This window comes from Aquarana catesbeiana, linkage group LG11 (genome assembly GCF_042186555.1).
Source record: "Aquarana catesbeiana isolate 2022-GZ linkage group LG11, ASM4218655v1, whole genome shotgun sequence".
Classification (NCBI taxonomy): Eukaryota; Metazoa; Chordata; class Amphibia; order Anura; family Ranidae; genus Aquarana; species Aquarana catesbeiana.
Window position 1 is genome coordinate 192,762,825 of NC_133334.1, and position 26,388 is coordinate 192,789,212.

Sequence of the window (26,388 nt, forward strand, 5' to 3'; positions counted from 1 at the left end):
AGCGCTGGAGGGACAGAGTGGAGAGCAGTGACTGATAGTCAGACCAAGACCTGAGTTATCAGTGGTCATGTGATTGCTCAGTTCTCTGTCTTAGAGCCAACATGGGATGCACACACACCAATGCTGCAGCATAGAAGTGAGTTTGTATGTTTGTTTTTTATATAACCCAAACTTCTCCTTTAAGTCAAAACATGCAAACATTTCTCTTATATCATGGGCCTTAAATCAGGTATGAGGAGTAAATTGCTTTTTTTGTGCACATATACGTTAGCAATATTGTTATCTTTTTTGGAGAATACGCCTTTTTTTATTGATATGTTTAGTAGATTTAATTTAAGCATTTTCAAAGGGTATCACATTGTAGAGAAATGTCACCCTTTATTGTTCCAGAAATACATTCATGATGGCAGAGACATCGAAGATGATCACTGGAAGACATTTAGATGATGTATATACAGAGTCATTAACTTGAGGTCATTCTTCATTGGTAATGTCCCACCATCACACTACATCATTTTTTCTCTTATTGAAATAAACTCAGTCTTAATAACCCACTTTATGAATTGCATTTTGTCTTGGCAAATTTCTTCCCTGAACAATTATGTTTTTGTTTTCCCCTTCACAGTTTTTTTTTTAAACCTTACCTGAATATACTGCAAGTGTATAAATTAGTCCACTGGTGATCTCATTAAGCTTTGCATGTGTTTCACTTACTTATTTTCTTTCAGTTAATCAACATCTTGTTTTGCTCTACAGTCAAGAAGTTCATCACTAGTTATAGTAACTTTTAGTTTACACATCCTGAAATATTTTGCTTCCATTGCATAGGCATCCTAACAAACTGGCATAGTTCCCAAAAAATATGAATCTTTTAGTGGTTCTTAGCCTTCCACACATATTTGCCTGAATGGTTCAGTGTTTGACTTGTTTGCACTGTTGGTACATCTTAGCAATAACTCTTCCTGTACTTTCACTACCTTTCAGTAAATATTCTATCCTCTTTCTGATGGATGTTTTGTTGGCTTTGTACTGGTTTTTCATAAAATCGTTTTGTTAACCTTTAATGACACAATTCGCCCATCCCCATGTTAAAAAGAAAAGTTATTCAGTCCTTGGCTGTTTTTGTACAGTCACTGGCTGATCCTTCATAGTTACTGTTTCCACCCCTGAGTATTTTGGCACCACCACCACGGGGCAAAGTTCCAGTAAATGCTTCTTCTTGGGTCCTCTTAAGACTGAGTACCTCTGCCTGAAGCTTTGCTCTTCCCTCTTGTTCCTATAGAATGAAAAAAAAAATGTTACCAAAGCCTGATTTCACATTTTATCTGTAACATGTTTGCTGTACATTCTTCATTTATATTTTATAGCCTTTTTAAATTCCTTTTTCATATTTCTTCATTTGTGTTTTTTTAGGCCAATCAGCTTTAAAATGTTGCTATCTGCCAGCGTGAGGGGAAAAAACAAGCCGATTACCGGCTTCTGCCAGAGGGACATGGGTCCCATACACAGAGAGCCACTGCTGCTATGTAGTGCCCACCAATGCCGCCTACCAGTGCCACCTGCCAGTGCCCAGCAGTGCCACCTACCAATGCCCACCATTGCCACCTATTAGCTCATCAGTGCTGCCAATCAGTGCTTTATCATCAGTGCCACCTATCAGTGCTGCCTGTCATTGTCACCTATCAGTGTCCATCAGTGCCACTTATCAGTGCCCCTCCGGGCTGCCCATCAGTACCGCCTCATCAGCGCACATCAATGAAGGAGAAAAATTAACTGTTTGCAAAATTTTATAACAATATATAAAACTGTTTTTTTTTGGTCTTTTTAAATTTTTTTAGCTAAAAATAAAAAACCCAGCAGTGATTAAATACCACCAAAAGAAAGCTCTATTTGTGTGAAAAAAATGCTAAAAACTTTGTTTGGGTAAAGTGTTGCATGACCGTGCAATTGTCATTCAAAAACATGTGCAATACATCTCTGCAAAATAAACACATGGTATTTCTCATAAATATGCTGCAGGTAAAGAAAAATACCTGTTGATCTATCAGAAATCCAATGCATCTAGTAGATTTAATAAAAGGCAAAACAGGCTGTTCACTTTGCAAGGAACTTTTCCCCAAAGCTTAGTGAATGAGGAGAAGTTTAACTTTTCAAAGAAGATCACGTGCAAAGAAAATAAAAATAAAAAAACAGTATTTTTGCATGCACATGATTGAATAATGGAAGTTAACAGAGCTTCATCTCATTTACCAAGCTCAGCCCAATGCTATTACATAGGGGCTTGTTAGCCCCCTTGTGAGCGATAAAGATAAAGTGTTCACCTTTACAGAAAAAATGTAAAGGTGATCTAACACTAGACATTATTCTCCATCAGCGATTCTAGGATAGACCAGATGGATTCTGATTGGTCAGCACCGTCACATTGATGGCACTGACCTAACATAATCCATCTGGTTCATCCTGGAAGTGCTGACTGAAAAGAAGAAGAGTGGGGATTTAAAATTCCCAGACCGCTAGAGTTGCTGTGGACAAACACGAGCACACATGTATGTAAACACTAATTGCTCTACACATGGTACAGTGGGTATAGAAAAAAATCAAATTTTGTTGCTTTGCAGCCTGAAATGAAGACAGACACAGCTTTTGTTTTATCCTGCTGTATTTACTCAGGGCAACTTATAACATTCAAGTAAAAGATATAGCACCAACATGTCCGAAGAAATTTTGAAAAATTAAAAAACAGAATGGCTGAGTTGGAAAAGCGATCACTCCCTTGTGTTAGTATTTTTTGATCCACCTTTTTCATTAATTACAGCCTTTTGTTTGTTGGGATATGTCTCTACTAACTTTGCACATCTAGACTTTGCAATGTTTGCCCACTCTTCTTTGCAGAACTTCTCAAGTTCTGTAAAATTTGATGGTGACGGTTTGTGGACTGCAGTCTTCAAATCATTCCACAGATTTTCAATGGGGTTTAAGTCTGGGCTTTGACTAGGCCATGCAAGCACATTCACCTTTTTTCTTCTTCAACCACTGTGTGGTCATTTTTGTTGTGTTCTTTGTGTCAGTGTCATGTTGGAAGGTAAACCTTTTTCCCGTTGACAACTTTCTGGCAGAGGGCAGCAGATTTTCTTCAAGAATTTGACAGTATTTTGCCCCATCAATTCTTCCTTCTATCCTGACAAGTGCTCCAGCCCCTGCAGCAGAGAAACATCCCCATACCAGGATATTACCACCACAATGCTTTACTGTAGGAGTGTATTGGGTTTCTGCCATATTGTTTGGTATTGAGGCCAAATAATTCAATTTTAGTCTCATCTGACCATAACATTTTTTTCCATGTGACCTTAGAATCTACAAGGTGTGTTTTGGCAAAGCTCAGTCGTGACTGCATTTGGCCTTTCATGAGCAGTGGCTTTTTTCTTGCAACCCTCCCATGCAAGCCACATTTGTGGAGAACTTGTGTAATTGTTGTCACATGCACACAATGACCACTCTGTTATAAATAACTGCAACTACTTCACAGTTGCTGTTGGCCTCTTGGCAGCCTCTCTAACCAGTTTCCTCCTGGTTCCTTCATCCAGTTTGAAACGACGCCCTGATCCAAATATCTTCCACTTCTTAATAATAGACTTCACTCTTTGAATTTTTTTTTTGTATCTATCTCCTGACTTGTGCCTGTGCACAACATTATCCCAGAGATCTTTTGACAGCACCTTGCCACCCATAATTAATTGTTTGCATCAGTTGCAGTACCAGGGACTGAAATGCTTCAGGAAAGCTCTTTTCATACTGAGCTATTCAAAATTACCACAGCTGATCACAATTGAAACTCAAATGACTTTTTGTGCCTCTTATGAAGGTGATTAGCTACACCTGATTGCGTTTACAAGTAATTTTTAGGAGAGGGTGATCCTTTTTCCAACTCAGTGATTCTATTTTTGAACTTTTTTGTTTCTGGTGTTACATCTTTCAATTGGATGTTATAAGTTGCACTGAGTAAATACAGCTGGATAAAACAAAAACTGTATCTATTTTTATTTCAGCCTGCAATGCAACAAAGTATGATTATTTTAAAAGGGAGGTGAATCTTTTATATGCCCACTGTCAACATTGGAGTGAGAGCAAAAATTCTAGGGCTATCAATTATGGTTTACTCAAACTGATGGGCTGTAAAGGCATTTGAAGGGTCTCCTATTGATAATTTTGGGTACCGTATTTTTTCACACATGCAGTTTTGAGGCCTGACACATTTGGTATCTATTTACTCTACACTAGCTAATTGTGTACAAAAAAGATGGGGATCAGACTGTGTTTGTGCACACTAAAAATAATTTTAGTGTAATTTTACTGAAAATATAAATGTGATATACAGTTGTGCAAGTATTGTGTGACGTAAAAAATTGTAACTACCATTGGTAAATTCGATAGGGCCTCTGCTTTTAGAAAATATACAATATTCTTGGGATTTTAGGTAATTTTATAGCCAAAATTACAGATTTTAACCATTTCAGCCCCAGAAGGATTTGCCCCCTTCCTGACCAGGCCATTTTTTGCGATACGGCTCTGCGTCGCTTTAACTGACAATTGCGTGATCATACGACGGTGTACCCAAACAAGATTTATGTCCTTTTTTCCCCACAAATGGAGCTTTTTGGTGGTATTTGATCACCTCTGCGGTTTTTATTTTTTGCGCTATAAACAAGAAAATAGCGACAATTTTGAAAAAAAAAAAAAAAAATCACAACATTTTGTACTTTTTGCTATAATAAATATCCCCCCAAAAAATAAACAAATTTCTTCTTTTTTTTTTTCTAAATTGTATTTTTTATTAAAGAGTTTCAAAGAAAATACAAAAGAGAGTTAATGTCAAACAATTGTCAGTACAAAGTGAGTACAATCATTTAAAAAATATTTAGCATAAGTTGAGATTTCTAAAGCCAGGTCACAGTGTTACCAAATTTCACAGGTTAACAAAAAGACAGGTATATAAATCATGAAAAGGAAGTGTAGATAGGGATTAAGGGTGGGAAAGGACCCAGGGAGGGGGCAGTCTAGGTATATTAGTAGTTCACATCATAGGGGTCATTGCTCACTGGGTCCGGGGTTAGCGGGGTCTCAGGAACGCCTATACCAGACAGAGGCTTTCCAAGGGATTCCCACAAAGGAAAAGAGAGGGGGGAAAGGTGGGGGTGCACCATGGAATCTCCAGGGGAATATGTGGATGGGACCGATAGGGCATGCATTTACCCTATATGTTCAAGAGAATAATGTGCTCTTAGAGAGTGAGGGAAGTATTTCCGGGGTTTAGCTCTGTGTGGTCCCACAGATCCCAAATCCTTGAAAATTGAGGAAGTGTATCGTGAATAGTAACAGTGAGGTGTTCCATTCTGCAAATTTGTTCCAATATTTGCAGGACTTGTGAGAGGGTGGGTGGGGATGGGCATAACCATCTCAAGGGTAAGGCTCGTTTGGCTGCCTAAAGGATAAAACCAGCTAGTTTTTGGGCGTGTTTAGGGTGGCCTGGGAATGGCAAGCTTAGGAGAAAGTGGGTTTAAAGGAAGATTAGCTTCAAAAAGGTTTTGTAAATATGTATGAATAGAGGACCAGAAGGGTTGGATAAAGGGGCATTCCCAGAAAATATGAAAGTGGGAGCTGATGTCAGCACGGCATCTCCAACATATCCAGGGAGCCTTAGGGTCGTATCTATGTAGGACCTCCGGAGTTCTGTACCAAAATAGTAGTATTTTACAGGACGTCTCCTTCTGCTCGACACATCGTGAAGATTTGGACGTAACTTCCCATATATTCTGCCATTGAGGGATGGGTTGTTCGATGATTTTGGACCATTTCTTCATGTAGTTATGATATGTGGGGGTGAGTGGAAGAACCTCATATAGATACTTATACATTTCAGAAATAAAATGAGTTTGGTATGGGCCCTGGGCACATAAAAGCTCAAATGGAGTAGGTTTGTCTAGAGTGAGGGTGGGGGATTTGGAGCCAAAGTAATGTTTAATTTGGAGGTAAGAATAGAATAGATGTTTAGGGAGTTGGTGTTTCCGTTGAATTTCCTCAAAGGATAAAAGTGTGTGGGTGAGTGGGTGTACAAGATTTCGGAGTTGAAAAATTCCAGCCTCATGGAAGCATTCTAGTATATGATAATATAAATATAAATATATATATATATATATATATATATATATATATATAGTTTATCCGGTATGTCAGGATTAAACAGCACATTTAACAGGGGTGGACATGGAGATGAAAGGGAGAACTGGCGGGAGCATTTTTTCCAAATAGAAAGAGTGAAAATCATCGGATGTAAGCATACAAATTTCTTCATCAGTTTAGGCCGATATGTATTCTACATATTTTTGGTAAAAAAAAAAAAAAAAAATCGCAATAAGCATATATTGATTGATTTGCACAAAAGTTATAGCGTCTACAAAATAGGGGATAGATTTATGTCATTTTAATTTTTTTTTTTTTTTTTTTTTACTAGTAATGGCGGCAATCTGCGATTTAGATCAGTACTGTGACATTGCAGCGGACAGATTGGACACTTTTTTGGGACCATTGACATTTATACAGCGATCAGAGCTAAAAATATCCACTGATTACTGTATAAATGTCACTGGCAGGGAAGGGGTTAACACTAGGGGGCGATCAGAGGGTTAAATGTGTTCCCTCACTGTGTGTTGTAACTGTGGGGGGATGGGAGTGACTAGAAGAGGAGACAGATCGTTGTTCCTGTCTCCTCTCCCCTGACAGACACACACATCCCCGTTCTCGTTCTGTCATGAGCGATCGCGGGGACACGCTGTTTAGGATGCTTCGGCAGTGCGCGCACCTGCAACAGCGTCCTAAAGAGCGGACTTACACCTACGCTGATTTGCGCAGCTTTGCCAACCTACAGCAGTATAACTGCGGCGGCTGGTCGACTGGCGGTTAAAGTGTTATTAAACCCAGGACACTGCATTCAGTAGATCTGGTCTCCCACAGTACACAGAATATGAAAATGCAATTATTTTAGTAAATATAAACTGCTAAATACCTTTTCTCATCAGTAATATGTAGCAGTCTTGTGACTTCTATCAGTTCCTGGTGAAGCTTGTAGGAGGAGTTTGCATTCTGCACGCAGGGCTCCTGACCCTCTGTCTGGACAGTGCCAATTGGCCCTGTGCTAATCACATGCACTCTCCCAGGAAAAAAAAAAAACCTCTCTATACACACCAAATGGAGCAGATGCAGCCTGACTCTGGTCAAAGACAAAGGCTCTGTCTTATCTGGACTTGTCCAGGGGGACAGTGCAGGAAAGGCAGGATCTGTGCATACAAGATCAAGCGGCCTTTTTACACAATGCAGAGGATTAACCTCTTAGGTTCCACAGTGAGTATAACAAGCATGCTTTGCTGCATATACAGACTGATTTTACTGTTGTGAGTTTAGTAACACTGTACAAAAAATGAAAAAAAAATGTCTCTAGAGTGGTTAATGAGACATCAGGGGCCTATGCACTCCATTGCAGGCAATCAAATCATACTTGATTAGCTGCTTTCCCAACCACAGAAGCTGGAAAATTACAGCTCTGAACCCAGAAGTGACAAATGCTCTTCCCGGTTCGTTTGCTGGAGGGATGATCAGCGATCAGATGTTTGCTGATTTCCCTCCGCTCTACACACGAACATCTGTCATGGCTGTGTCTAGCCTACAGATTGTACACCGGAGCCTGGACTACACGATGGAGAGGTATGTTGTTGTATGTGTGCTGGGGCGAGTGATGCAGCACTTTCTGGGGGTTTTGGAAGTGATTGGGCTGCTTCCATTAGAAAGCTAACACAAGCTTACCTTTGTCAAGAGAACCCAAACCTGCCAGTTTTTAATAAAAACACTTCAATATAGTGTATATATTTCACTGTAAAAACTCCCCAAACATTGTGGTGAGCTTTTGACAGTCTTTAAATACTTGTGCTAGTCCCCATTGTCAACAGGAAACACACCATCCACACCTTCAAATCAAGAAATAAACTGTGAGGGATGTGCTGGCCATAATGCTCCGAGGCAAAAGCGAATGCACATGCGTGATCCCCCAGCGCCTGTCTTACCGGTCACAGGCGCACAAATATGCAATTCGCACAAATATTTGTACACAGAGGTAAATGCCTATGTGCATGCAAGCACGTGTTACCAATTAACACTGGTGCCAAATGGCCTATATAAGTGCAGCAGCTGCACTAGTCTTTTACTGTCTGATCTGTAGCTTTACCCATGTTCCTGTGCTCTGTGTTTGATTCCTGTGTTTGACCCGGCTTATCCTGACCACTCTTGCTCTCCTGTCCTGACCTCGGCTTGCCTTAAGACTTTCTACATACCTGCCTGATATTCTGTTGCCAACCTCTGCCTGCACCTTGACCATTCTCTGCCTGCCATTTTATGTTTAAACCTGATCATCTGTTGCTGATTTGGCTTGTCTGACCCTGTATCCAGTCATTTGTCTATCCTGCCCTGCATTGTGCCTGGTGAGGCTGGTCCTTCATGAAATATGTACTGCCTGTCTGATCGTACCTGTTACCAGCTACTCCCTACTCAGCCGGGGGTCTGCTGTTCCTGCTGCCATCCACTGTTTCAGCTTCCCAGTCCAACTCTGGTGATGTACCTGCCATGCATCCCTATGACCAACGGAAGATCTTAAGGCACTCTTAGCTCACCGCGGTCTCATGGCCACTGTCGCAACATCAGTGGTCCCTGAGCTGGGGCTATATGAGAGATCTCCCTCTACACATCAGGCTCTGTGACAAACACTTCCCCGCTGACATATACTTAAAGAGGAACTGCAGTCTGCTCACATAATTTGTAATAAAAACATCTTTGCCATTCTGAAGCTTCCCTCCAACCACTTTGCATATTATTTTATATATACTGTGATTCTGTACTTGCCAAATATGCTGCAGAAATCTCCCTCCACTAAGTCTGGCTGCAACCATTTTAACTGTGAGCAGCTGGAGCTGCTGCCTGTTCACTTCCTGGATTTACACAGACACACAGGAGGCACACCTCCAGCTCTGCAGCCCTGCAGCTCTCATTGGCCCTGTTATGACTCATCCCCCTCCCTTCCTGGCAAACTCTCATGAAAGCGAGAGAGAGAGAGAGAGAGAGAGAGCTGTGCATGATGTCATAAGCCTAGGCTTTTTACCAGACAAGAAACAGGAAGTGGTCTGTATAAGGAATTTACTGGCAGAAAAAAAAATGTTTTACTATCCAAATTTAAAACAACAAGGGCAGAAGATTTAATAGATGTAAAGTTGAAAAGATGACTGAAGTTCCACTTTAAATGTAAAAGCTGTAGTTTTATTAGTAGAAAATTACATACAAAAAGTATTGGGAAAATGTATCAAAAATTGTACATGATAAAAAAATGTGATACACGATTGCACATTGCTAAATCACACAATATTACTATTTATATCTACATACGGAGGTTGCATAGGCATATCCAACGTATTTCGGAGTTACTTGGTGCCTTCCTAAGGGATATTTCTGCAGTATAGTGTGGATATTGTCTAATAATAAAAGTCATATCTCATTAAAACATATATATATTTTTATGTACATAGGCATCATACATAGCAAGAAGTAGGTCCAAAGGCAATAGTTACAGAATGTCCCTACACTCTGTAATATACCTATGCAACCTCTGCATGAGGGGTGGACTCTTTTTTTCTTTAGTTATATAGAGATGTGACCGCATATAGCAGATATAAATCTCTAATTTATGGTAAAACTATTGTAGTGCTGTCAGGGCTAGGCTTAGCACTCCCTTCTCAGAGCTCAGGCTGCTCAGCTGTCGGTTAATTACCAGTATTCATCATTCCACAGTGACTCACCTGGTGATCATATCCTGCTCGTTAACAAGCCCTGCTGGCTATTAAAGCTGCCTGGATTAGATCTCCCATGCCTTCGCCTTGGTCAACATATCTAGAGACTCTGTTGTGTTCTTGCTGAAGACTTGCCTGGCTGACGTCCCTTCCGGTTCCTGATCCTGTCTGCTGCTCTGACTATGCTGATCTCTGGCTCCCTGATTTCCTGGCTTGTTCTGACTATCCGATTTGGTTACCGAACCCTGGCTATGTTTTGACTAAATTTACTATTTTTGTACCATTTTTACCACTATATTAAATGGTGTGATTTTTTTTACTGCATTTTCTGTCTCCGTCTGATTCATGGTTCTTGACAGTAGGCGAAGGCTATGAATTCAGAAGATGCAGTCAATCCACTTGCTGCTAATATTTTTTCCAGGTTGGATGAGCTGGATCACCGCATGGATCAGTTTGCCATAGCGTTATGAACGCTTCTTATTCGCACTGCTCACCTGGACCCTCGCACTGTGGCTACTCCGGTACAACCTGTGTCACAGGCAGTCCCTGCTGCTGCGCCGGTCTCTGTGCAGGCATCCGCCTCGAGTACTACCTCTATAAGAGGTAGGTCTGGTTTTGCTCCGCTTCCCCAGCGATTCGGGGGCGATCCAGTTCAATGCAGAGGGTTTCTTAACCAGATTGAGATATACTGTGAGATGCTGCTCCAGGCATTTCCCACAGACAGAAGCAAAGTAGAGTTTGTGATATCTTTGCTTTCTGAGAGAGCCTTGGCCTGGGCAAACCCCCTATGGGAGACGCAAAAACCTGTTGTCCTGAGTTACCCAGAGTTTGCGGCTTCTTTTAAAAGGGTATTTGAAATTCCTGCATGCTCCACTTCTGCTGCCAAGAGCCACATGTCCATCAGAGTACGAGAACTGTTGCTGATTATGCCATTGAATTCTGTACTATGGCAGCAGAGGTTGCTTTGAACAATGAGGCCCTCGTGGCTGCTTTTTCTCATGGTTTCTCGGATAACATCAAAGATGAGATAGCAGCCTGAGACATACCCACTGAGCTGAAGAAGTTGATCACGTTTGCCTTTCTCATTGACTCCAGAGAGCAAGAGAGACCTTCCTTTAAGGAGCGCTTGTGGAAGCCTCCTGTACATTTGGCTCCGAGCTTTGTAGTCCCACCCTTGCCTCCCTCACCTCTCATACCTCCTGGTACCGAGTCTGCCAGGGAGGTAGAAACCATGCAGCTGGGCTTCACACGTCTCTCTGCGGATGAGAGGGCCTTTAGGAGGAGGGAGAGATTGTGCCTTTATTGTGGCCAGGCAGGTCAGTTTTTGAAGTCTTGTCCTACCCTTACAAAAATTGTAAGAGGTAATTAAAAAAAAGAATTTGTAAAAAATAAAATTGTAAAAATAATAAAATTAAAAAAAAACTATTGACACAGTCCACGCATCATCAATGCTGCATATTAGTGCCACTCACATAACATTAAAAAAAATATCAGTAATCGGTATCAGCGAGTACTTGAAAAAAAGTTTTAAAAAAGTGGTATTGGTGCAACATATACATATGTATACATATACACATATAATCCAGTCAGATGGCCACAGGTGACGTCATGCATGGCTCCTTCCCGCGTACGTGTTACATCCTAGGCAGGACTTTGTCAGCGGGTATATGGCTACGCTAATCTCCCGCATGTAAATAGACTTGCCTGCAGTACCATGGCTGCACAACACCACCCATTCTAGCAATTAAAGCCTCAATTAAACACTTAATCAGCTGAAAAGCATACATCAGCAGCAAAGCAGCTAGGCCTTTCATTAAAAGGTCACTCTAGACTACAATATAATAATAAAATACAATCTATAAAAAATATAAAACTTCAGGAACACTATCATCCTTTAACCACTTGAGGTCCAGGCCATAGCCGAATGACGGCTACAGCGTGGACCTCAATCTCCGGGAGGACGTCATATGACGTCCTCCCCTATGCACGCGCACCGCGCGCACACCCTGCAGGGCGCGCGGTGTGCGCACTGTGATCACCGAGTCCCGGCCCCTTACCATGTGATCAGCTGTCAGCCAATGACAGCTGGTCACATGATGTAAACAAAAGCTCGATGATCGGTTTTGTTTTCTCCTCACGCTGACAGCGTGAGGAGGAAAAAAAAGCCGATCACCGGCTTATGTCAAAGGGACATCGGTCCCGAAGAGGAAGGAGGCACAGATGCCTCATCTGTGCCTCCAAGTGCCATCTGCCAGTGCCCACAGTGCCCACAAGTGCCACCTATTAAAGCCCACAAGTGCCACCTATTAAAGCCCACAAGTGCCACCTATCAATGCCCACAAGTGCCATCTATCAATGCCCACAAGTGCCACCTATTAGTGCCACCTAGCAGTGCTGCCATCAATCAGTGCCCAATCAGTGCCGAACACTGCCACCCATCAGTGCCCATAACCGCCACCCATCAGTGCCCATCACTGCCACCTATTGGTGCCCATCAGTGCCGCCTCATCAGCGTACATCAACGAAGGAGAAAAATTAACTGTTTGCAAAAATTGATAACAAAATATAAAAAAAATATAATTTTTAAAAAAAAATTCTGTCTTTTTCAATTTTTTTTAACAAAAAATAAAAACCGTAGAGGTGATCAAATACCATCAAAAGAAAGCTCTATTTGTGGGAAAAAAATGATAAAAATTTCATTTGGGTACCGTGTTGTATGAGCGCGCAATTGTCATTCAAAGTGCGACAGCGCTGAAAGCTGAAAATTGGTCTGGACAGGAGGGGGGTTTAAGTGCCCAGTAAGCAAGTGGTTAAATGTTACAAAAAATATAACAGAATATGTCAAAAGACAATCAAAGATGTGAAAATTCAAAACGAACGACAGATTGCAAGAGGTAGAAGAACAAACCCCCAAAAATTCTTCAAATATATTAATAGAAAAAAGGTAAGATCTGAGCATGTAGGCCCCTTACAAAATAATGTGGAATGGGTGACTGAGGATAAAGAAAATGCTAATAAATGAAATACCTTCTTCAGCTCTGTGTATACAAAGGAGCATGGGGGAGCTCAAGTCCATAATGGGGATGGTATTGACACAGCCCCAAATGATCCACAATGGCTCAAAAGTGATATGGTCCAGAAATATTTAGACAGAATAAAGGTCAATAAAACACCTGGACCAGATGGCATCCATCCACAGATCCTAAAAGAAATGAGCTCTGTCATTTCAAAGCCATTGTTTCTATTTTTTAGGGACTCATTAAGGACTGGAATAGTACCACTGGACTGGCGTATGGCCAATATGGCCTATGTTTAAAAAGGGATCAAAGTCTTTACCAAATAATTATATACCTGTTAGTTGAACTCATATTTGGCAAGATACTGGAGACTTTAATAAAAGACACCTTAGATGAGTTCTTGCTGGAAAAAAATTATTTTAAGCAACAGACAGCATGGATTCATGAAAGGCAGAAGTTGTCAAACAAACCTGATTTCTTTTTATGAGGAGGTAAGTAAAACCTTGGACAGAGCGGTGGCTGTGGACGTGGTATACTTGGATTTTGCAAAAGCGTTTGACACATTTCTCCACACACGACTAATGTGTAAGGTAAAGTCTACAGGCTTGGAAGGATCAGTTTGTAAATTTATAGAAAACTGGCCAAAAGATTTAGAGAGTAGTGGTTAATGATTCTTACTCTGAATGGTCTAAGGTTATTAGTGGTGTACCCCAAGGTTCAGTGTTGGGACCCTTACTTTTTAACATCTTTATAAATGATATAGGGTCTGAGAGAAAAAAGTACCATTTCAGTCTTTGCAGATGACACCAAGCGATGTAGTGGTATAACGTCCTTACAGGATGTCTCCAAGACAACCTCAATGCACTGTTTAATTGGGCAACTATGTGGCAAATGAGGTTTAATGTTGATAAATGTAAAGTTATGGTCTTGGGGGCTAAGAATATGCATGCTTTATATATACTAGGGGGAGTACAACTGGAGGAATCAATGGTGGAGAAGAGTCTGGGGGTTTTGGTAGATCATAAGCTTAAAATAATAGCATGCAATGCCAAGCTGCGGTTTCCAAAGTGAGCAAAGTCCTTTTTTGTATTGAGAGGTATGGACTCTAGAGAGAGAGAGAGTTATCAATTTGCCCCTGTACAAATCATTAGTAAGACCTCATCTGGAATATGCAGTTCAGTTTTGGACACCAGTTCTCAAAAAGGATATCAGGGGAACTGGAGAAAGTGCATATAAGGGCAACCAAACTTATAAGAGGCACGGAGGAGCTCAGCTATGGGGAAATATTAGAGGAACTGAATGTATTCTCTCTTGAGAAGAGGGGATTAAGGGGGGATATGATAAACATGTACAAATACATAAGGGGTTCATATAGTGAACTTGGTGTTGCGTTATTCACTTTAAGGGCATCACAGAGGACAAGGGGGCACTCTTTACGTCTAGAAAACATAAAAAAATAATCTTTTGAGTTGCCTTGACTTGTTTGTTTAATAACTTTTTTTGGTTTGATTGGCAGTTCTTCTTACAGAAAAGGGGAGTTGTGATGGGCGCTCATTTTGCTCCCAGTGTGGCCAATTCATTTATGGCACACTGAGAGGAAGAGGTAGTGCTTAAGGAAGTCCCCCCAGCTGGTTTGCTGTAAGAGGTATATAGATGATTTTTAATGGTCTGGGAAGGGGATATGGTGATCTTAGAAGGATTTAAGCAGAAATTAAATAGGAATAACAAAAATATCACTTTGAAGTGGAATGTCAATAGAGATCGTATGGCCTTTTTGGATTTGGAGATTTTTAAGGAGGGTGATCACTTCCAGACTAGCAATTACTTCAAACCAACAGATCGAGATGCTTATATACTCCTCAATAGTTGCCATCACAGGATGTGGTTGTGCAATATACCTAGAGGGCAATTTATTAGGCTCAGATGTCATTGCTCTCTGGAGGGTGATTTCCTTTCCCAAGTATTATCTTTAAGATTCAGAAAGGTTATGACAAATCAACTTTGGACAAGGAAGTAGATAGAAATGTCCTAGTAACCGATATATATCAAATAATTAAAAAGGAACAATGAGAACTACAAACTACTGTTGGATTACAATGTTCATCGAAATTCGAAAAAATAGTAAATAAACGCATTTTGGGTATTGAAAACTGACTTCAAATCCACAGTTTATTTATAGGAAAGCTCCTACCTTACTGGATTATATAGCCCCAGGTGTGGTTGACAACTCCAAGAACTATAATTCTAAAAATATATTTTTTTCTTTTTTTAACAGGGTTTTATGCATGTGGACGGTGCACTGCCTGTAAGCATTCTAATGTCAATACTAAAAAAGCTTAAAGAATTTTGTCCTTCAGTAACTAAGAAAGAATATAAAATTCAGGTTCGCTTTACATATACTTTCGAAGAGGTAGTTTACATGCTGGAATGTGAGTGTGGCCTCCAATATACAGTATTGGTAGAACCTCAAGGCCCTTACATGTTAGATTGGGGAACACATGAACAACATAAAGAGAGGGGTAAAGACCAAGCACTTCCAGATCCAAGCACTTTAGGATGTTCCATAATAGGGACCCCAGAGGCCTCAAATTTTGGAGCATAGAAAAGTTCAAGGGACATTGGAGGGGAGTAAATTTTATCAGACAGTTAAGCCGCAGGGAGTCATTTTGGATGTTTGAGACTAAGGTCTCTACACCTGCTGGCTTAACCACTTAAGGACCAGGCCTATTTTTCAAACTTGTTTACAAGTTAAAATATTTTTTTTTGCTAGAAAATTACTTAGAACCCCCAAACATTATATATATTTTTTCAGACACCCTAGACAATAAAATGGCAGTCGTTGCAATACTTTATGTATGCACAGCAGTCTTACAAACGCAATTTTTATGGAAAAAAGACTTTTTTGAATAAAAAAAAAAAAATCAAAAAACAGTAAAGTTAGCCCAATTTTTTTATATTGTGAAAGATAATGTTACTCCGAGTAAATTGATACTCAAGATGTCATGCTTCTAAATTGTACCCGCTTGTGGAATGGCGACAAACTTTGATACTTAAAAATCTCCATAGGCGAAGTTTAAATTTTTTTACAAGTTACCAGTTTTGAGTTACAAAAGGAGGTCTTGCTAGAATTATTGCTCTCGCTCTAACGATCATGGCGATACCTCACATGTGTGATTTGAACACCGTTTACATATGCGGGCGCGATTTATGTATGCGTTCGCTTCTGCAAGCGATCGTGGCGCTTTAATTTTTTTTTATTATTTATTTTACTTTTTTTTTTTTTGTCACAATCAAAGTTTATTGAAAGCATGTTCATTATACACGATATATTATAATAAACATCTATATAAACAAGTAACATTATGTCAGTGGACAATTTACGTTGCATATATATTCTGTACAAGCTGAGTTTAGAAAATAATATTTTAAGTATTTTGGAAATTAGATACAAGGGAAAGGGGAAGAGAGGGGGAAGAGGAAAAAAAAAGGCGGGGTAGGAAGATTATGGAAAGAAAAGAGCAAAATGTTTCCAATTAAGTTCGGTGTATTTGGACTAAAATACATGTTTCTAAAGATAAATGTAATATTCTGATGTAGATATTGAATGAAAGCATTATACCAGTTAAATATTCCTATCTGCTATAACCAGGGTTTATTAGTTCGATATAGTTGCTGTTTTAAATTCATCTGATAACGTAAACAGATGCCAGGGTTGCCACATCTTGTTAAAGTTGGTGTTGTTTTCTTTTTTCATAGCCAGAATTTCTTCCATTTTATAGATATAATGCACTCTGTCAAACCAATCTTTCACTCCTGGAGTGTGGGTTGATTTCCAGTGCAATGGGATTAAGGTTTTAGCTGCGTTTAAGAGATGTCATGTGAGGGTCTTTTTGTACTTGCTCAGTGTAAATGTGTTAATATGGATCAGGCAGGCATTTAAGTTTATTTTGGTCTCAGTAATGTGTTTTATCCAAATTATTATTTTTCTCCAGTATTCTTGGATTGGGGGACATGTCCACCATATGTGCATAAATGAGCCTGTCTCTGTACCACATCTCCAGCATGTGTCTGAGGTTGTAGGGAACCACCTCCTGGCCTTTTGCGGTGTCACATACCATTGGGTTAATATTTTATATGATATTTCCTGAGCCTTCGTGCTTATTGAACACTTATGAGCTAAGATACAAGCTTTTTCCCATTGAGTTTCGCTAAATTTGGTTCCCAAATCCTTTACCCACCTTTCTTTATGTTTATGGCTGTCCACATGAGTTGAGTGGGTCAACCAATTATAAGCCATAGAAGTGGTTTTAAGAATCGGGGAACGTTTGTAGCAGATATGTTCTAGAGGTGTCATGGGTAGATAATATGAAGCTCTATTTTTACTGTTCAGCAGGAAATCTTTTAATTGCATATAGAACCATAGGCCAGGAAATGATTCCCTGTATCCTTCTTGAAATGATTCCAAGGATCTCATTTTGTTTCCAAGAAAGCAGTGGCTTGTTAGGAGCTTTGAGCTGTGTTTGGGTCTTGGGAGACATCTTTGATTCATCCCAGGTGCAAAATCCGGGTTGCCCTCAATTGGTGTTAGTGGGCCAGGTATTGAGGCTATGTTATGTGTTTTAGCAATTTTGTGTAAGATGTCTATTGTGGTTGTAATTAGGGGGTGTTTCTTGTTTTGGGGTGATTTAGCATGGTTTGTCAATGGGAAATATAGTAGCTGATGTTTATTGTAAGAAAATTCCAGTTGGACCCAGTCTTTATTGTCCCCATGGCAATGCCAGTCTATCAGTCAGAGTTGCATTATGGTATTTTTTGAAGTCCGGTAAACCTATGCCGCCTTTGTTTTTGGGGGAGGTAAGTAGTTGATAATTTAATCTAGGTTTTTTACCTGCCCAAAGAAATCTTCTTTGTAAATCTCTAAGTTTGTTAAAGAATGCTTTTGGGACACGTATTGGTAAGGTATTAAAGATATACAATAGTTTGGGGAGCATTGTCATTTTTAGTATGGAAGCTCTGCCGAACCAAGAAAATAATTTTGTGGACCAATTTTTAAGGTCTTTCTTTATTGAGAGTAGTAGGGGTGTATAGTTAGCGTCATATATGTCATCTATATTTGTAGTGAGATTAACTCCTAGATATTTAAGATGTTTTTGTACCCACTTGTAATTGTAATTCTTTTTTGCCATGGTCAGTTGGTTGGGGGATAGTGAGAGGTTGAGTGCCTCAGACTTGGTTTGATTAATTTTAAAATTAGAAATATATCAAATGTCTTAAATATTTTATGGAGGTTGGGAATGGAGATGTGTGAGTGGCTGTGAGAGAAAAAATAAAAGATCATCTGCATAGGCTGCTATTTTGTATTCTTTTTTATTCATTTGGAATCCCTTAATGTCCATGGTTAAATTTATGCTTCTTATTAGCAGTTCTAATGTGAGTATGAAAAGTAATGGTGATAATGGGCATCCTTGGCGAGTGCCGTTGTAGAAGTTGATTGGTTCTGATAATATGTTGTTTATTTTGATTTTGGCTTTGGGGTGTTGGTATAAGGCTCCTATCCAACCTAGCATGTTGTTTCCTAGTCCAATATGTGAGCAAATTGAAAACATATAGTCCCAGGAAACCCTATCGAAGGCCTTTTCTGCATCCGTGGATAACAGAAGGCCTTCGATTTTGGAGTCTCTGGCATAGTGGATTAAATTTAATGCTTTGGTGGTGTTGTCTCTAGCTTCTCTACCAGGCATAAAGCCTACTTGCGCCGGACCAATGATTTTTGATAAGAGGGGTTTCATCGGGTTTTTAGATCTACATTAAGTAAAGAAATGGGTCGAAAGTTAGCACAATCCGTGGGGTCTTTATCTGGTTTTGGTACTACTGCGATATAAGCCATTAAGAGGGAGTCAGAACTACGTTCGTGTTTTGCTAGATTGTTATAGACAGACATGAGATGTTTAGAGAGAAGTTGCGTAAACGTTTTATAATATTGGGATGTGAGACCATCCGGACCAGGACTCTTTCCAGGTTTTAATTCTTTAATTACTGCTTGTATTTCTGTGCTATTTATGGGTTCTTCTAATTTTTTGATATCTTCAGGATCCAGTGTCGGAAAACCGCTATTTTGCAGGAATTCTTTGATTGTCTCTTCTTTTGAACCTGTGATATGGGGAGGTTTGTTTTGTGTTTTTATATCATAAAGGGCAGTATAGAATTCATGGAATAGTTCGGCTATTTTTTCGGGTTTGTGTTCTAAAATACCTGTTTTGGTTTTTATAGCATGTATGTGTCCTCCATTGTGTGCTTCTTTTAATGCTCTAGCTAAGTATTTCCCACTCTTGTCTCCATGTTCATAGAAAATATTCTTTTGGAAAAAGAGTGCTCTTCTGGTTTTAAGATCCAAAATCTGTTTAAGGGCTCATCTGCAGTTTTTAAGTTCTTCCTCTAATTTGATGGTGATGGATTGTTTATGTTGGCTCTCGAGATTAGCTATATTATGGGATAAATTGGTGATTTCTCTTTCTCTCTCCTTTTTCCTTCTGGCTCCCCATTTTATAAATTCGCCTCTGATAACACTCTTGTGGGCTTCCCAATTGTTTAGGGGGTTGGTATCAGATTCTATGTTGGTTTCGAAAAATCGTTTAATGGATTCATGTATGTCGTTTTGAATGGTTTGGTCAGTTAGAAGGGCCGGATTGAGTCTCCAATTGAAAATAGTAGGTTTGGAAGAGTTTAATTTAAAAGTGATGGCTGTAGGGGCGTTGTCTGAGATGGATATTATTCCAATTTCTGCTCTAGTTAGGTTGATCAAGTTTCTTTGGGAGATAAATATTAGGTAAATTCTGGAATATCTTTTGCGTGGGGGGGGGAAAGAAGGTGTAGTCTTTGTCAGAGGGATGTGTAGATCTCCAAGAGTCTACTAATGATAAGGATTGGAGTAGGTTCTTAATACATTTCAGTATCCTGTATGCAACATGAGTATAGCCTGAGGATGCATCTTGTTGTGGGTTCAGGGGGATATTGAAATCACCTCCTAGAATAATGCATCCTTTTGCAAACCATTTGAGTTCATCTACTATTTTTTGGCAGAATGTAATATGTGCTTTATTTGGGAAGTATACATTAGCTAAAGTAACTGGTGTCCCATTCCATATACCTTTAATGAGAATATAACGACCTTCTGGATCTATGAGTTGTTCCGAAGGTGAAAAGGGAGCATGTTTGCTAAACAGTATAGTGACCCCTTTAGTTTTAGCAATAGGGTTTGTGGCGTGGTAACCTTTTGTAAAATGGCCATCAGTGATTTTGGGAATATTATTATTCTTAAAGTGCGTTTCTTGGAGAAAAACTATTGCAGGGTTGACTTTTTTTAGTTTCTTTAGAAGCTTTGTTCTTTTTTCAGGGATATTGAGGCCGTTTATATTGTGTGAAATAATATTCGGGGCTTTTCCTAGGAGAGAATAGGCCATGACAGCGAGAAAAAAAAAAAAAAAGGGGAGGGGAAGGGAGGAAGAGAAGTGAGATGGGTGGTTGGTATACGATAGAGAGGACAGGAGTGAACTAAGATAAGTTTAAAGGTTGTTACAGGGGGAAGTTTGGTTCGTTAGAACCGTATTTGAGATTGCTCAGTATTACACCGTATAGGTGTTGAGCAAGCTGGTGTTAGTTGTGGTTCATCAGTTATTACTCTGGGGGGTGAATGGGAGGCACGAAGGTGGACGTTTAAAATGTGGAAATAAGTGACAGTCTTATCAGTAGTGCTCTCGAGTACTCAGGAGCGACGGGATTTTATTTATTTGAAATTAAAGTTTGTGTTCTCTGACCGTTAATTTGAACTTTAAGTCATGTAGCTGTGGTAATAGTAGAAACTAAACAAGGTGTCTGGAACTTAAGTAACCTTGTATCTCATTGAGACCCGGGAATGGTCCATCTCCAGAACTCATCTTATCTAGATTTTGAATTTCCCAGGTCTCAACGAGACACCCTCTAATATATAACTCCTCTGTGGGAGGGCAACCCATAAACTATAAACTGTTAAGCTTACTAGTAAACAGCAATACAAATAACTTATTTATTCTGGAACCTTTTCATTATAGTGGTGTTGGTTTCTGCAGCAAAATCTCATGTATTAATAACTTTTAGAGGCAAATCTCATCATCCAGGATATTATGACCTGTTATGTAGAGGTGGAAAGCATATATATGTCAACCAACTCTATGCTGTGACCTTCATAGTTCTATCATCCTGTCTTGGATCTGTAACAAGATAAGTTTGGTGGTGTTTAGAAGTTGGTAACTCTTATCCTGTCTCAGGTCCATGATGTACAGTCTGGATATCCTGAAGGTGGAGATGATTTGGGATCGTACAGCATGTGTGGGTGGGATCTTTTATCACCATTGATGTACAAGATCTAGTATATAACTGCATCAGTCATTAGGCAAGAATAAACAGAATAAGTATCAAGTCAAATTCAACCAAAATAATAAACCCAGTTCAGTGGGAGTATCAAAAGCTGCAATAATAGAAGCGGAATCTCGTGGTGGAGTAGAAAGTTCCTCTTCATCTAGTAAATGTTAACCTGTAGTTATAACTGCACCTTACATTTTAAGCTTGAAAGAGAAATCTTATTGCTCAGTCGTTAAGATTAGTAAACCAAACAAATTAGGATGAAGATCCCTATGGTACATGAATCTTTATACCCGTGAGATCACAGGTTTCCTTTTGTTAAACTTGTTGAAGACAGGATTCAACCTCGAGAAAGTGTGTTGCCTTCCGGTTCGATATGAGGAGTGTTGGTTTACAGAACATATTGTAGTCTCAGACGGGGATTGGAGATATGCAGTCTTCCCATCTGTCACTATTTGTGCTCTTACTTTGTTTACTGTAAGCTGGGTATTTAGGAAAGAAAAGATAAAAAAAAAAAAAAAAAATTCCCTTCCTTCCTCTTTTTTTTCCCGGGAGAAAATTTGTGGAGAAAAGAGATTCAATCCACGGTGTCAATCATCAATAGAAGGAGGTGGAGTAAGAAAATTTGCTTGTAAGGCAGTCATTGTGTGTACAAATCCTATGTACTTGTTTGCTACTTCGACAGACTGTTAAGCTGGTTTATTAGCAATTCTTATTGAGGGTTGCCATCTAGTGGCCAAACTCTTAATAATGGTCTTATTAAACAAGTAATGGAGAAAATTCCATACAAGAGGAAAAAGAATAGAACTTTAAACAAGTGTTTAACAGCCCATACGGGTAAGAGTTAACTGCATGTTTTGACAATTGTTATCCTTGTTCTGTTATAGGTGGCTATATTGTCTAGCCTCTCTTGATCTGGGGCTTTTAGTTGCAGGAGAATTATAAACGAGTCTACCTGCGTTTCTGCGTTGTTTTTCATGTTGATAAGGTGATTTTTCCAGAGACAATCCTGGGGTGGGAGGCATGTTGTTGACTGCAGGAGGGAGACGGAATTCCGCGTACCAGTCTGGAAGCTCTACTGGTGCTATTTGAAAGTTCTCGCAGAAATGCAACAAGTCCTCAGGGACTCTGAGCATGAACTGTTTGCCATTGTATAAGGCTTGGAGAGCAAAGGGGAATTTCCATCTATAATTAATCACTTTTTCTCTTAGGACTCCTAATAGTGGTTTCAAAGCCCTTCTGTTCTTCAGGGTGATAGGTGAGAGGTCTTGAAAGAGCTGTACATCTGTTCCATTAAATGTAATCAGCTCATTCGTTCTAGCTTTTTGCAGAATTTCTTCTTTAAAGCAGAAATTAGGAAGGCAACAGATTATGTCTCTGGGAGGTAAATTGTCAGGGGCTCTGGGTCTTAGGGCTCTGTGTGCCCTGTCGAATTCAATGGGAGAAGCTTCAGGTCGCTCAATTAGATTATTGAAAATTAAGGTTAATGCAGGTTTGATTTGTTCAGGGGTGATAGACTCAGGAACACCCCTCACCCTTATGTTGTGTCTTCTCCCCCTGTTATCAAGGTCTTCGATCTGTCTATTCATGTCATTCAAATACTGAGAGTGAGTAGCTGTAATATCATCCAATCTGACTAGAGCCCTGTCCCTCCATTTACCAGCTCTCTCATTTACTGCTATTTGTTCAGTCAGCCTCAGTAAATCAGTCTTTAGATCAGTGATAGCTGCTGAGAGCAAGTTCTTAATGTCTGCAGCTATCTCTGTCATATCTGCAAACGTTAATGGGTGATCAGCAGTCACTTTACCTCTGGCAGAGTCTTCAGACGCAGGGAGGGAGATTTCATCATCTTCCACTTCCTCCTCGTGTGCCGTTTTGTGAGCCGGCGCCATCTTGGCACTGTCACTGCCGCTGCTGAAGCGATACTTGCTGAGCTTAGCCTGTGAGTTCCTGCTTTTGGGGGCTCCCAGTGAGCGCATACAACGATTGTGTGATCCCTTCTTTAGCAGAGTAGACATTTTTGGCCAGCGAACGGGTCTTTTTCAGGTCCCAGTGCTCTCTGGATGTCGGAGCTCTCTCACACTGCCTCCATCCGCGCTGCGTGCCAAGCCACGCCTCCCTACTTTTTATTTTTACACTGTCCCTTTAAAAAAAAATATTTTGGCTCACTTTTATTCCTATTACAAGGAATATAAACATCCCTAGAAAAAAAGCATGACAGGACCTCTTTAATGTGAGATCTGGGGTCAAAAAGACCTCAGATCTCACATTTACACTTAAAAGCATCATCAGACGTCACTGAGTCGAGTGGGGCTATCATTCCCTCACTCGACACAGTGCCTCAGAGGGGAAAGGATCAGACGACTCCGCCACTACAGATGGCTCCGGTAAGCGGCAAAGATTACTGGAACGCGGCGGGAGGGGGGCCCCGATAAAAGTGACCTTGTGGTAAATCCGACTGCCCGCCGTTTAAGAAAATACTGCTGCCATAACCCCGGTATTTAACATCAGAGTACCGACAAATAACGACGGTGGGCGGTCCGAAAGTGGTTAAATGTCGAATTTGATTTAACCACTTGCTTACTGGGCACTTAAACCCCCCTCCTGCCCAGACCAATTTTGAACTTTCAGCGCTGTCGCACTTTGAATGACAATTGCGCGGTCATACAACACTGTACTCAAATGAAATTTTTATCATTTTTTTCCCCACAAATAGAGCTTTCTTTTGGTGGTATTTAATCACAGCTGGGGTTTTTATTTTTTGCTAAATAAACAAAAAAAGATGGAAAATGTGAAAAAAAAAAAATCATGTTTAATAGTTTGTTATAAAATTTTGCAAACAGGTAATTTTTCTCCTTCATTGATATGTGCTGATGAGGTGGCACTGGTGGGCACTGATAGGCTGCACTGATGGGCACGGATAGGCACATTTAAGGCGGCACTGATAGGCACAGTTAAGGCCGCACTGATGGGGACAGATAAGGCGGTACTGATGGGCACAGATAAGGCGGCACTGATGGCCACTGATGGGTGGCACGGATGGGTGGCACGGATGGGCACTGATAGGTACCACTGATGGGGGGCACTGATGGGCGGCACTGATGGGGGGCACTGATGGGCAGTGATGAGCGGCACTGATGGGCACTGGTAGGTGACACTGATGGGCACTGATAGGTTGCACTGATGTGGGTGCTGATGGGTGGCACTGATGTGGGTGCTGATGGGTGGCACTGATGGGTGGCACTGTGGGCACTGATGGGTGGCACTGATTGATGGCACTGATGGGTGACGCTGGTGGGCACTGGTAGGCGGCACTGCTGCCTATTGCTGTGTGTCAGAAGATCGCCGTGATCTGGACCGCCTGTGATCGGGTTTTTTTTTCCTCCTCACGCTGTCAGCGCGAGGAGGAAAAATAGCCGATTACCGGCTCTGTTTACATCACATGATCAGCTGTCATTGGCTGACAGCTGATCATGTGGTAAGGGGTCGGGACCGACCCCTTACTCTGATCTGTGATCAGGCTAGTCTCATAGACTCGCTGATCACCGAGCGCGCCGTGCGCGCCCTGCAGGGGCGCGCAGGCCGCTCGTGCACGGGACAACGTCAATAGACGTAGTCCCGGCAATTTAGATCCGCGTTTTTAGTTTTCATTTTTAATAAAAAAAAAAAAAAATTTCTAATATTATGTTAAGCTGTGCTCTGGAGTACACCTTTAACCACTTCAGCCCCGGAAGAATTGGCACCTCAATGACCAGAGCACTTTTTACAATTTGGCACTGCGCTGCTTTAACTAGTAATTGCGTAATCATGCAATGCTGTAACCAAATTAAATTTGCGTCCTTTTTTTTCCACAAATAGAGCTTTCTTTTGATGGTATTTGCTTGCTTCTGTGATTTTTATTTTTTGCAATATAAACGGAAAAAGACCGAACATCTTAAAAAAAAAAGATATTTTCTACTTTTTGTTATAAAAAAAAATCCAATAAACTCAATTTTAGTCATACATTTTGGCCAAAATGTATTCAGCCACATGTCTTTGGTAAAAAAAATGTCAATAAGCATATATTTATTAGTTTGCGTAAAAGTTATAGCGTCTACAAACTAGGGTACATTTTCTGGAATCTACGCAGCTTTTAGTTTATGACTGCCTATCTCATTTCTTGAGGTTCTAAAATGGCAGGGCAAAATGGCAGGGTAGTACACCCCCCCCCCCAATGACCCCATTTTGGAAAGTAGACACCCCAAGGAAATTGCTGAGAAGCATGTTGAGTCCATTGAATATTTTATTTTTTTGTCACAAGTGATTGAAAAATGACAAAAAAAAAAAAAAAAATGTACACAAAGTTGTTACAAAATGATATATTTTTCACACATGCCATGGTTATATGTGGAATTACACCCCAAAATACATTCTGCTGCTTCTCCTGAGTTCGAGGATATCACGTGTGTGAGATTTTTTTGGGAGCTTAGCCGCGTACAGGACCCCGAAAACCAAGCACCGTCTTCAGGATTTCAAAGGGCGTAAATTTTTGATTTCACTCCTCACTACCTATCACAGTTTCGAATGCCATAAAATGCCAAGATAGCAGAAAAACTCCCAAATGACCCCATTTTGGAAAGTAGACACCCCAAGCTATTTGCTGAGAACCATTTTGAGTCCATAGATGATTTTATATTTTGCCACAAGTTGCGGGAAAGTGACAAACTTTTGTTTTTTTCTTTTTTCCACAAAGTTGTCACTAAATGATATATTGCTCAAACATGCCATGGGCATATGTGAAATTACACCCCGAAATACATTATGCTGCTTCTCCTGAGTACGGGGACACCACATGTGTGAGACTTTTTAGGAGCCTAGCGGTGTACGGGACCCCGAAACCAATCACCGCCTTCAGGCTTTCTAAGGACGTAAAATGGTGATTTCACTTCCTCACTACCTATCACAGTTTCTGAGGCCATGAAATGTCAAGATAGCACAAAACCCCCCAAAATTACCCAATTTTGGAAAGAAGACACTTCAAGCTATTTGCTGAGAGTCATGTTGAGTCCATGGAATATTTTGCCACAAGTTTCGGGAAAATTACATTTTTTTTT

The 26,388-nt window shown here is 40.3% G+C and overlaps 1 protein-coding gene across 2 annotated transcripts in view; it reads right to left on the bottom strand.

The window, feature by feature from the left end:
* Positions 1-358: 358 nt before the first annotated feature.
* SIPA1 (signal-induced proliferation-associated 1) overlaps positions 359-26,388 on the bottom strand; it is a 478,265-nt gene continuing 452,235 nt past the window's right edge. For both annotated transcript variants that reach the window (XM_073605152.1, XM_073605151.1), the window contains one exon: positions 359-1,276. In XM_073605152.1, the coding sequence (XP_073461253.1) occupies positions 1,106-1,276 (171 nt within the window). In that variant the 3' untranslated portion in view covers positions 359-1,105. The remainder of the gene's footprint in view (positions 1,277-26,388) is intronic.